Below are 12,826 nucleotides of genomic sequence, written 5' to 3'. Positions count from 1 at the left end.
TAAAAACCCTTAGAGAAAAGCATTAGACTAGAAGTCCCTTTGTGGTCTTGATTCTGCTACAATCAAGATTTTGGACAAGTCTTAACTCCCCTGGGCAAGCAGTTTACTCCTCTGTTAAAAAAGGAAGGAAGGAAATTAGAGAAAGAGGGAGGCGGGGAGGGAAAAAAAAGAAACCGGGCTGAATGATTTCTGAAGTCCCTTTCCACTCAAAATTTTCTTGATTCTGTTAAAAAGAATTTGTCTTTAGTATACAGAGGTCTGCAAAGCAGAATGATACTAACACCTACCATTTGTTGGGGGCTTATTATGGACAATGCTCATATCAATGAAGAGTTTTTTACATGGGTTATCTTATTTGAACAGATCATGAACTTATCATTATTATTCTCCCACTCTATAAGGTAAGAAAACAAACCTGAGCCAAAAAAAACCTCAGTCGCATAAGGTTTGTTTGTTTTTTCTACAGACGAAATCCTCAATTACCAAAAAAAGAAATGCCTGAGTAGACGGGAAGAAATCATGAACTCAGAAAATGCAAATCAAGATGACTTTTTTAAACAGGACTTTTGGCAGAGCCCGCTGTATGGAGGCCCACGCTACATGCCACTGCCTGCAGGACAGAGTAAACATGTTTACCCCAACCCATCAGAACCACCAGCTGTGATGCTGTGTCTTCAGAAGGCAGGATTTTAGGACCCGGCTAAGGAAATCACAGGTATTCACTTTCTACATTCCAGCACAATGCCAAAGAAAGAACAGACAGTGCCAATAAAATAAAAGGATAATTCAAAACTAATCTTTAGGCGGGCATAAGTGATATCTGAACTTAGGAGACTATTTCCTGCATATTATCCTATATTTAATATTAACATCAAATCAACTAAAATTAAATATACTAAGGAAACAACATACAAAAATCACATTTTTGAAAGTAAAGCGAGAGTTGAACTCAACAATTTCCTCAGGAAAATTAATATAAAAATTTAATGTTTTACACCACAAATTGTACTATTCATGAAATATTTGCCAAGTTGTGCTCGAGTCTTTTTATTCTTTTTGCCTAAATTTTTTCAATTGGTATCAAATACATTTACTTCTTTTTCTGTGACTGGTAAAGCACCATCTTGGTGAAGCCAGCTGCCAGAGCTAAGCTCACGATAATAAATCCCTCTGTCATGAGTTAACGGACGCTCGTGTGCAGTTTAAAACAACGAAAATACTTTTAAAGCAGCTGCACCTCAAACAATTGGCGTCAGGAACGGCATTTGACACACTGAGCACAAGGATCACAGCTGGATCTTTGTGTTTTGTATTTGAAATACTAATATCACGTTATTGCAATGGAAAAACCACACAAAAAGAATTTGAGATAACCAAAAAAGAAATGATATTTTTCACCATTGTACAGAATCTGCCTTCATTGCACAGAAAGGGGAAACTTCGCCCCACTTCTCTCTATATCTTCCTATGGGCAGGACTCATATGTGCTCTCCTGTGATGAGAAACGTAACTCCAGCTAGTAAAATATTCTGTGAGACCACATTAGATAGAAACCCTGGGAAACTGTAATGTCTATTTCCTTCAGATTGCTCCATGATATAAAATAATACACAAAGAGCACTTGGCAGACCGTCTTGGCATACAGTCAGTGCTGAGTCAATTAGCCATCATCATCACCAATTAGGGCACTGAAGAATAATTACTAAAATGGTGGCCTAAAAAAGTGAATCTACTGTCCCAAACTTCCAGTATTTTTTTATTATTATTATTTTTTTTGTGAGGAAGATCAGCCCTGAGCTAACATCCATGGTAATCCTCCTCTTTTCGCTGAGGAAGACCGGCTCTGAGCCAACATCCATTGCCAATCCTTCTCCTTTTTTTTTCCCCCAAAGCCCCAGTAGATAGTTGTATGTCACAGTTGCACATCCTTCCAGTTGCTGTATGTGGGACGCGGCCTCAGCACGGCCGGAGAAGCAGTGCGTCGGTGTGCGCCCGGGATCCGAACCCGGGCCGCCAGTAGCGGAGAGCGCGCACTTAACCGCTAAGCCACGGGGCCGGCCCTCCAGTATTTTTTTAAAAGGCCAAATTGTAATTAAATCTGTGATCATTTTACTAATGTATATTAAGGTGGTTGTAATATACTGAAATTTTCATGATTAGTTGATAGTTTGAGAAGTCTGTATTCTTTTTCTCTTTTTTTTTTTGGTAGGAAGATTGGCCGTGAGCTAACATCTGTTGCAAATCCTCCTCTTTTCGCTTGAGGAAGATTGTCCCTGAGCTGATATCTGTGCCAATCGAGAAGTCTGTATTCTTTCAGCTATACCAAACTGAAGCTAAACTGATAGGAAAATTATATGAAAATCCTCAAAGCAGGAAAAATATTTTCTATAGTAATAAAAGATTCTATTTTTTCAGAGGAAAAGTAATGATTAGGAAAGAATCCATTTCTGTATAATAAAAATAAATTTGCCCATCTACCTGACAGGTATAAAAACAGCACAAGAAACCTAGATAAATCGAGACAGACTGCGCCAAAAGAGAAAGGTATTTCATAGAAAGTATTTTATCATCAGAACAGTATGGTTTCCTATGTTTAAGATCTATTTATTACATTATTTTTACAAGTAGCAAAGTCCTTCCATTTTTTTCCAGCTTAATATACATGAATATAAAAAGCTACTGATTTCCACATAGCCCGCCCCACCCCATCCGACTGGGTCAGTAGGAAGTCGTGAACCATGAGCAGCCTCCCGAAGGAGCGGTGGTTTCCTCTGTAACTCGGTCTTGAACTCTGGCACTCTGATCATTCGTCCTCTTGCTGATTTCTTTTCTGTCAAAGGAAATCAAGACTACATTAAAATAGCACATTCCAACTGGGATATCTGTTCAGCCAAGATGACTTTTTCTGTCAGCAAGTGTAATTTCCTAGAGGCCTTGGCAAAAGATGTGGTTGAAAATTATCATGGAAAAACATGCCTTAACTAATGCGTTAAGCCACTTTATCACTTTGGCTCTGGGGCACATTCTCCTCGGGTATTTGACTATTTTCTTCTCTTTCTTCCATACGTACAAACATTCCCACCCAGCAACACACACACAAACACAAATATTCACATCCCCCCTTAAGGAGCCACGGCAGAGACTTGATCTTCACTTAGCCCTGTAACAGTCTACATACTTTCTTCAAAATTAGAAGTATTATAAAAATTATTCAAAAAGCATGCACATTACAAAAACATTTTCTGTCATTCTAATAAATTATTAAATAAATTATTCCTTCAACTCACATTACATACTTCATTATAAAATGACCTAACACAGTAATTCTGCTCCTTTAATTCATAATCATCAAGTAAAAGTCTAGGCAGTGTAAGACTAAAATGGAATATTAAAAAGCCAATTTGAAGACAAAGCTGACGAGCACACTAAAATCCATATACTTTACCAGTTTAAGAAAATCTATGAGTTTGTGAGCATCTTCCCCAGTGGAGAGATCTACAAAGTCCTTGGGCAGTCGATAGCTCAGATAGGGACTCGGCTGAACAGTAACTTCACTGTTTGTGCAACGGAAAGCTGGAGAATCCTTTACAAAGAGAAAAAAGGAAAGTCTGTGAGAACTTTTTTTAAGTCTACTCTCCAAACTGAAACAGATCCTAGCACAACAATTTAAACTCTATGTTCTCTTCTGTACTGGGTAAGGAAGAAAATAAGATTTTGAGGTAAAGGAAGTCACCAAGATTTTAAAGTATTTCCACATATTCACTAGAAAATAAATATAAGGACCTGAAAACAGTGTCCTCATGGAGAGCTAGGTCGATCCCTAAATGCTAACAGGCTATGGATCTCTTTAGTCCCTGAATGGGCCAGAGGCCGCAGGCTAGTTATTTCTGGACTTGAGCAATCTCGTACAGACCAGAATATTAAAAACATTATCATTTTCTACAGGTGCGCAGTCGGGAAGCACTGCCTTCGAGAATAAAGTTAATAGTGAGGGCAAACGAATGCTCTGGATTCCTCACACTTTCGTACTTCTCCAATATCATTTAACTTGGTATTTGTGTATCTCTCATCATCTATGTAAAACTGCAAATTCAAGTATCATATTTAATGAGTCTTCACATTCTTCAATGTACTTCTTAGAGTCTTGATACAATATTTACGTGTTGCCTTGTGCCGAAAGGATTTCAGAGACAGAGGCCTTGGGTTTGCACTTCCTGGGTGGCAGATATCTAGGTGAGGGATGGATGGTGTCCAGCAGAGGGAGACAGGCCGGGAACTTGAATAGAACAGGACCATGGGGGCCTAGAAAGCAGGCCATATCTTATGACAGACAGACCAGTCATCTGAGGAGTATTCCTAAAACCCCTACTTTGTGTGGGCCTTGTTCTAGGTATGAGAGAAACCTTGGTAAACAAGACTGGCAGACAGCCAGTAAGCAAGCGAACAAAATAAATTAACATCATTTCAGATAGTAAAAAGTGTTATAAAACAAGACAACAGGATGCTATACTCAGAGGAGAGCCATGTGGACTACTTTAGAGGGGTGGTCAGCTTTCTCATACTGAAAGCTGAGCAGGATGATGAAAGCAGCCTTGTGAGGGGTGAGGAGCAGGACGCAGCTTTGAAGGCAGTGTCAAGATCCTAAGGTAGGGCTTTGGAGCTTGGAGGAACGGAAGGCGGGCCAGGTCTCTGGGGAGCGGAAGACAGGCAGGAGGAGAAGCTGGGGAAAAGGCAGGCGCCAGCTGCTGCTTCCCTTTTGTCATCCCCACACCCTTCAACATAAAGTTGTTTAAATTAAGAAGAAAGAAAGAAAGAAAGGATTTGGATCATAGAGTCAATCTTGTATAAACCGTTTCTATCCCAATAACTGTGTCCCTCCTATTTAAAAATAACCCTGTGCTGAATAATTTACATTCTCCTTCCTTGACACTCAGATTTAATGGCCACGACTGTAAGATGCCAGTAGGGATAAAATTCCTGCATTCGTGAACTCAACAAACAAGAGCTGCGCCTGGCACTGTGCTAAGCCCCGCAGATCCATGGAGAACAAGAGAGACACTGTCCCTGTGCTCAGAAACTTGCAGTCCAAGGCAGGGCCCAGGCATGTCAACAGGAAGTACAAGGTAGTAGGGTGAGAGCCTTGACAGGGAAAATATCGACCTGAGTCAGATCTAGAAAAACAGGGGCCAAGACAGCCCAGGATGGTGTCATGATGAAAAGAAGTATCTCAGAGACGGACAGAAGAAAAGATGCTCACACGGAACGCAAGGCAGCAGGCAGAAAAGCAGGAAGAAACCCAGGAGGGAGCATGTGTCATGGAAACCAAGGGAAGAAGTGTTATAAGAACAAGAGGGTAACACGTTCAAAGGTTGCCAAGCAGTTAAGTAAGAGACGGGTTGTGCATTGCTCACTGGAATTAGCGACAAAGCAGTGGAGCCCTTGCCCAGGGCAGTGTCTGTGGAGTGGTGGGGACAGAAGCTGACTGGCAGTGGGTGAAGAGGTCACAAGTGAGAAGGGCAAGAGCTCGCAGGCAGCAAGGAGAGACGACTGTATGAAGAAGTGGCCATGATGACATACAGCCACTGAGCAGCTACAAAAAAGCAAGTGACATGGGTGCATGAGTGAAACTAGCATGATGCCACATATGTAAAAATGTATGTACACACAAAAAACAATGCCCAGAAAAATATTAACTCAAGTGGTAAAGGGTGGCTCTTTCTAGGTGGCAGGATTTCAAGTCTTGCCTCTAATTCTCTCTGTTTTTTAAAATGACCATGTACAAATAAGACTATTTTTTAAAAGACATAAAACACTCATAAGATAATAATAAATGAAAAGCTTGGGATACATAGTTGCATATGTAGTATAATCTCATTTATTTAAAAAGGTTTATGTGTATGAATATAGGCATGTTCTATACCAAAATATAAGCAGTGGTTCTCAAGGTGGTAGGATTACAGGTGATTTTAGATTTTCCTTTAAAATGAGCATGTATTTTATAGGCAGAAAAAAGCAATACAAAGTGGTTGTTTAGAGAAAGTCTGCTGTGAAGACAAGGAGGAAGGAGAGAGCAGCTGGGTGAAGACATGGGGTTGAAGAAGGTTTTTCTTTTTTGGCAGGGAAGGATTTACCCTGAGCTACATGGCAACATCTGTTGCGAATCTTCCCCTTTTTTTTAACCCTTCTCCCCAAAGCTCCTCAATACATGGTTGTATATCCTAGTTGTAAGTCCTTCCAGTTCTTCTATGTGAGCCGCTGCTACAGAATGGAAACTGACAGATGGGTGGTGTGGTTCTGCAACCAGGAAACAAACCTGGGCCACCAAAGCGGTGAGTGGCACACTTTAACCACCAGGCCATCAGGGCTGGCTTGGTTTTGTTTTTTTTTAGATGGGAGATATCTGAAAATGGTTAAATACTGATAGATAGGAGTTGGTAGAAAGGAAGAGACTGGAAAAATAGGAAGAAGAGAAATGACAGTATAAGGTATGGAGAGAGAGGAGGGATGGGCGTGCTAGGCAGGCGGAGACGAGGCTCAGGAGGAGGGCTTCAGCTACGCTTGTAGGTTTGATGACAAACGGAGTGAATTCTCACCAATAGATTCTCTTTTCCTGTGAGAAGGAAGTGAAATTACGTGCTGGGAGGAAGGAGGAGTGATGGGATGGAAGGTGTAAGGGGCGTGAGGGTGTGCAATAGCCACCGTGGACAGGGAAGAGAAAGCTGATGAGGGAAACAAAACCCCGCAGGAACGGCCCACTTGAAATCTGGGGTCACGATTGCGAAGAGACCCCAGTCTGTGCACCTGGGCATATTCCTCTATCAGCATCAGCAGCCTGGAGCCAGGATCAGAATAAACAGACTGATGAACTGACCTGGGGTCAAGGTGGGCAAGACAGAAGGAGCCAATAAAAAGAAAAATAACTAGGAAAAATATATATCAGATGGTCATTATTTCCTTATATAAAGGGAAATGAATGAATCAGCATGCACAACCTTTTTTGATCACCTTCCCGGGCAAGGAGCTATGAGTAAACCTGTATCGTACTCTGTACTTCCCAAGGTCACAGGTCATTGCCTATCCAAGGGCCTAAAGAACAAGCAACAGTTATTTAAAAATTAAAAGGATTAAAAGGTTGCCTTCATGTATTTGTATAACATCTTACCTGCTCCAGAGCATCTCCTTCGCGAAAATCACCTTTTAGGTTTCTTTCAGAAATCAGTTCTTCCCAAGTAAACAATAGTGAGTCTGTTACTTCACCAAAGGGATTAAAATCAATTAGCCACACCTTCCCCTGTGGTACAGAGAAAACAATTAATAAGTATAGAATAAAAACAAACACTTCATGTCTGTAATCTGTCTTTTCAGAAAGACCTTCTTCATATTATTTAACCTAAAAGATCATCTTAAAAACCTTATAACTGGGGCCAGCCAGTGGTGCAGTGGTTAAGTTCGTGTGCTCCGCTTCGGCGGCCTGGGGTTTGCAGGTTTGGATCCTGGGCGTGGACCGACGCACCACATGTTAAGCCATGCTGTGGGGGTGTCCCATATAAAGTAGAGGAGGATGGGCATGGATGCTAGCCCAGGGCCAATCTTCCTCAGCAAAAAGAGGAGGACTGGCAACAGATGTCAGCTCAGGGCTAATCTTCCCCCAACCCCCACAAACAAAAAAAAAAACCTTATAACTTATTTCAAAAGCTAGTTCCTCCAGGTCCCATCTGAGGAAGGGCCGCCTGTCTAACTCAAGCAGCCACAGGTCCAAAGGTAAGGTGGCCAGTGAATGCAGAGAAGGGACCTTGGGAAGAAAAGCCTGATGAAGACATATATTCCAACTCCTGCCTCAAATCACACGAGAAGCTTAAGTCAAACATCCAAGCAGGCGGCCAGCCCCGTGGCCTAGCGGTTAAGTTTGGCACGCTCCACTTTGGTGGCCCCGGTTCGGTTCCCAGGTGCAGACCTACACCACTTGTCATCAGCCGTGCTGTGACAGCGACCCACATACAAAATAGAGGAAGATTGGCAGCAGATGTTAGGTCAGGGCCAATCTTCCCCAGCAAAAAAAAGTAAGTTAAAAAAAAAAAAAATCCAAGCAAGAAAAAAGGAAAATCTCACAAAAAGGTTCCCCCTAGGTATCATATCGGAATGCTTTTGAGGGTGTCTTCAATTGTCTTTCACAAGCAAGCTGGGCAGAGGCAGGGAAGAGCCAGCAGTTCTCAGCACCATTCCTAAACTCTGAGGGGCGGCTGCTGAAAAGGGTGGATTTTTTTTTTTTTAATTACGAAAACACGTATGGAAATGCTCAGTTTTCTTTAATTTTAATGTAATATTTGTTTTGTCTATATGTTAGAGTTTAATAGCACATGAAGGGGAGATTGACAAAAAAAATATTAACCTTTACAAGAGATTTCTATCTCCTCCTATTCTTAGAGGTGTGATAGGTTCCAGCCTGGGAAAGAATACTTCTGACCTGGTCAGACTGAGTTTAGTCAGTCAGGTGCATCTTCGTATAAAGCGGCAGAGCATACTACAGGGCTGGGGAGTCTGTGAAATCCCGCAAGAAATTAAAGCCAACACGTTGATCACAGAGACACACGAGACACTTAGTAGATATGTGTCTCCTTGAAATTTTACCTTTGCTCCTCTTGATTTTTCTCATGGAAACATTCATATAATTGTACCGTTTTGTTGTTGATAGTTTTTTCTATAAATGCACGGTAATCATGTTTTGATCAGATGTGCGTGTGTAAAATTACACATGCCTAAGGAACTAGATTGCTGAGCCAGAATTACTAATATCTAGCACTGTTTCTCATCTGGGTTAAAGGAACATTTTAAGAAAGATAAGATGTCTTATCAGGACTTGCTTCAAACATCGGAAAGCTCTAGTAGGTGACTAAGAACCATTACAGGAAGTTTGCACCACACACCATTCGGGTAAGTTTCTTATTTTATACAGTCCCCAGGAGAAATCCTGCAAATCCTCTGTGCCACTTGAGCTGTTTCCTCACATCAAGTTGGCACCCACTTGTACATTCTTTGACTATGTGAAATAATGTCAGCCACTAATCCACCTCTTGGTATGATGTCAGCTTTGCTTTTGGGGCGATTACTAAGACGTCTTTGACATACTGTATGTTATTTTAATAAAATGGGTATTCTCTAACCTCCAAACCCTTTCTATTTAAGTTTTTATAATCAGTAAACCATCTCATTATTAAAAAAAAAAACAAAACTATGGCACCTGTCAGTATAGGAATATTAAACTATACACTCTAAAACTATACCATACTGTAAAAAACAAACAAAACAAACCAAAAAACAAAAATAGATCACCACTGTGGCAGTTTGTTCTGCAGTTCAGAAGCCATCCTCTAGTTTAAAGAAAAATAAAGCCAGCTGTGATCAGGCATAAAACTATCAAGATGGGGATTTTATAGCTGTAACATGTTTTTCATGTGACATCTCAGGCACAGACGTCCTGAGAAACTCTGTTTTTAGGCAATCCGTCAGATAAGAGCAGTCACACTGACCTTCCTGATATATCTACCAACTGACCACCCCCGAGCCCCAACCGCACCAACAAACCTCTATGCACCAAACACTGTGCCGGACGTTGGGGCATAAAGATCACTAACACAGAATCCACTCCCTCAAAGAGCTCAGTCCAGACCAGGACACAAACAAACACACACACACAACACACACACACACACCGTGCATACAGGATTGTTCACCACAGCACAGTCTGCAAAAGACTGAGAAACAAGCTGTGTGTTCATCGATAGGGAAATGGCTAAACTACACAGTACATCCACAAAATGAAATACAATACTCTCGTAAGAAACTGGAACCGCTCCCCAAGACACGTTGTTTTTTAAAAAATGCGTAAAAAGCAAGGTGCAGAGTATATATCATATGCTGACTCTTATGTAAGAAAGATGGGAAAAAATAAGTATATTGCTTGTTCCTCCATCAAGAAATACTGGAAGATATAGAAGAAACTACTAAAAGTGTGCCTGTAAGGAGTGCAGAGGAACGTGGGTGAGAGCAAGAATTTCCACATATATTTACTGTCTGAACAATGTGAAGGTATTATCAATTGAAAATTGTAAACTCAGTAGGTTTTACAGAGCAGTGTTTGCCGGGGGTCAGGATGCAGGGCGGGTCACGAGGAAATCTGGGGGAGTGACGGAGCAGCTCTACGTCTTCCCCGTGCTGGTTGGTCACACACCCTGATGTGTGTGTCAAAAAACAGAACCACACACTAAAAAGGAGGCATTTTACTCCACGTAAATTGTATGTTAAAAAATCTGACCAAAAAAATTCAGTAGCTTTAAATGATTGAAAATACAAAAGGAAGATACCATGAAAAAGAGAATAGGCCAAATTAAGTAACCAAGTGGAACCTACAAAAATGAAAAAACATAGCTGATGCAATTTAAAACTTAGTGAATAGGTTAAGTGTATCATATTAGACATAACTGAAAGAGACCTAGTAAAGTGGAAGACATATCTGAGAATATTACACAACACAGCAGAGAGAGAGAAAGAGGTGGAAAATGAGACGTCAAGAGACGTGAGGATAAACTGAGAAGCTCTAACATACCTCTACATAGAGTTCCAAAGGACAGAAGACAGAAATGGAAGAGGTAACATCTGAAAAGACAGCTGAGGCTTCCCCACAATTGACAAACGAAATGAATTCGTAGATGTAGAAAGCATGACAAAAAGACAAAAGAAAAGAAAAGAAGCCAAACAACAATGGAACAGTGTCGTCAAAGTGCTGAGGCAACAGAACCGGTCAAGTGAAAATTCTATACCCAGCTGAGCCCATCATCATGCACGAAGGCTAAAAAGAAACTCTTCCAGCCACCGGCTGAGGGGGTTTACTCCTAAAGGATATGCTACTAGAGAGAAACCAGATTCAAAAAGCAGTGACAGGTAAGAAGCAATGGTGATCCAAGAAACTGAATAGCAACAATAACAACTAATTTGGGTATAAATACAAAGTGGAAGTCAAAATCAGAAATCACCTGTAAGACAAAAGTGGGTGCTGGGAATTAGTGTCCTTGCTTCATGAGGGTGACAGGAAGTGAAATTAACTTTAGAGCTTATTAAATATCCATATGAAGATTTATGTAACTACCAAAATAACAGAAATAAACAACAAAACTTCAAAATCATTTGCAGGGGGGTAGAAAGAATCAAGAAAAACCAGTAAAAGGAGAAAAAAAGCACAGAAAAGCAAAGCAAATCGAAAACTCAAGATGGTAGAAAACAGTCAAATAGCAAATATAATAAATGCAAACTACACTCACCAGTTAAAACCAGAAATTGTCAGTGATTAAAAAAACAAAAGGCAGCAATATGCTAGTCACAAGATATATGCATACACCTAAAACATAACAGCAAAAAATAAAAGGACTGAAAAGATAAAACTAACACCAAAAGAAAACTATAATAATATTATTAATATCACACAAAATATACTTTAACGCAAAAAGCAAAGAGCATTATTAGGGATAAAGGGTCACTGCCTAATGATGACCATTCACTGGGAAAATAAACCCATTATGAACTAGCATTTGTCTAAGAACGTAATCTCAAAGTCCGTAACACAACAACTGACAGAATTAGAAAGCAGGAGATTTTAATATACTCTGTTCAGTAACTGACAGATCAAGTAGGCAAAAATTTAGGAAAGATATGGATTTTTTCATGGTTTTTAAAGTTTTTTTTTTAAATGTTTATATGGAAAAGTTTAAACATATACAAAAGTAGACAAAATAGCATAAAGAATCCCACGTACCTACCACTTGGTTTCAACAGTTACCTTGTTGATGCCCATGGCCAATCTTGTTTCATCTATATCCCATCCACTCCCCCCAAATCTGTATTATTTTGAAGCAATCCTCAGATATCATTTCATTCAGAAGATGCAGACGATTTTAAGAACATTATTAACAAGCTGAATCTAACAAACATCTACATACTACTTCACACATTAGAAACTGTACTCTTTTTCAATCACATATATATAACACACAGTTATAAAAAAGTGACCAAGTTGTAAAACCAATCTCAACAATATCAAAGACTCAAGATCAGACACAGTCCATAAAGCAGTGAAATTTATAACAAAACAATAACCATAACCAAAAGTATACATAAGGGGACTGGAATAATTTTTCAAATATTTAAGGTAGTTATTCTAAATTCTAGTTGTGCACTATCAACACTTAAGGAGCTTCTTAAAATACATATCCCAAGTCCTCGTCCCAGACCTACTGAATGGGTGGGCCATCGCTCTGACATATGACGGTTAGAATCTACCGACACTGAGTCAACTTGCCCAGTGCAGTAAGAAAACAGACACATCAAAGTGTTGCCAAGCTCTAGCACCCTTCAGTTGTATTTCATATAAGAGACCACAATGAAAGAAGAGTCAGTTTCTACAAGAGTAGTCACAAAATCATATAGTCAAGAAAGTGCCTAACCAACGGTGATACAAGTGCCACTGAATAAACGCAAATGAGTTTTACATCGTGGTTTAAATCTCTTCTCAAAAACTGTCAGGACGTTTATACTAGCATGTTTCTCACTTTAGAAGCATGCAACTACTTTCAGCTCTGTACAGTCACAGCAGTTATTCCTTAGGGACATGTCCAACTTTACTTAAGACATTTATGTAACTCTTTCATCGAGTTACACATTTACAGCGACCTGCCAGCCCTACTGAATCATAGCAGACCTGGGTATTTGCCAGGGAAATATTGAGAGACCTAGGCAAATTTCAAATTTTCAAATGCCATGAAATATAATTGCATTA

At 40.1% G+C, this 12,826-nt stretch overlaps 1 protein-coding gene across 2 annotated transcripts in view; it reads right to left on the bottom strand.

Annotated features, from left to right (window-relative positions):
- Nucleotides 1–533: 533 nt before the first annotated feature.
- Nucleotides 534–12,826, bottom strand: part of CDC123 (cell division cycle 123) — a 53,998-nt gene continuing 41,705 nt past the window's right edge. For both annotated transcript variants that reach the window (XM_058532423.1, XM_058532422.1), the window contains 3 exons: nt 7,163–7,291; nt 3,446–3,583; nt 534–2,830 (listed from right to left, as the gene is read on the bottom strand). In XM_058532423.1, coding sequence (XP_058388406.1) covers nt 2,804–2,830; nt 3,446–3,583; nt 7,163–7,291 — 294 coding nt within the window. In that variant the 3' untranslated portion in view covers nt 534–2,803. The remainder of the gene's footprint in view (nt 2,831–3,445; nt 3,584–7,162; nt 7,292–12,826) is intronic.

This window comes from Diceros bicornis, chromosome 36, assembly GCF_020826845.1.
Source record: "Diceros bicornis minor isolate mBicDic1 chromosome 36, mDicBic1.mat.cur, whole genome shotgun sequence".
NCBI classification, from domain to species: Eukaryota; Metazoa; Chordata; class Mammalia; order Perissodactyla; family Rhinocerotidae; genus Diceros; species Diceros bicornis.
Note: the sequence above shows the minus strand (reverse complement) of the source record. Positions and strands in the feature narration are given on the sequence as shown.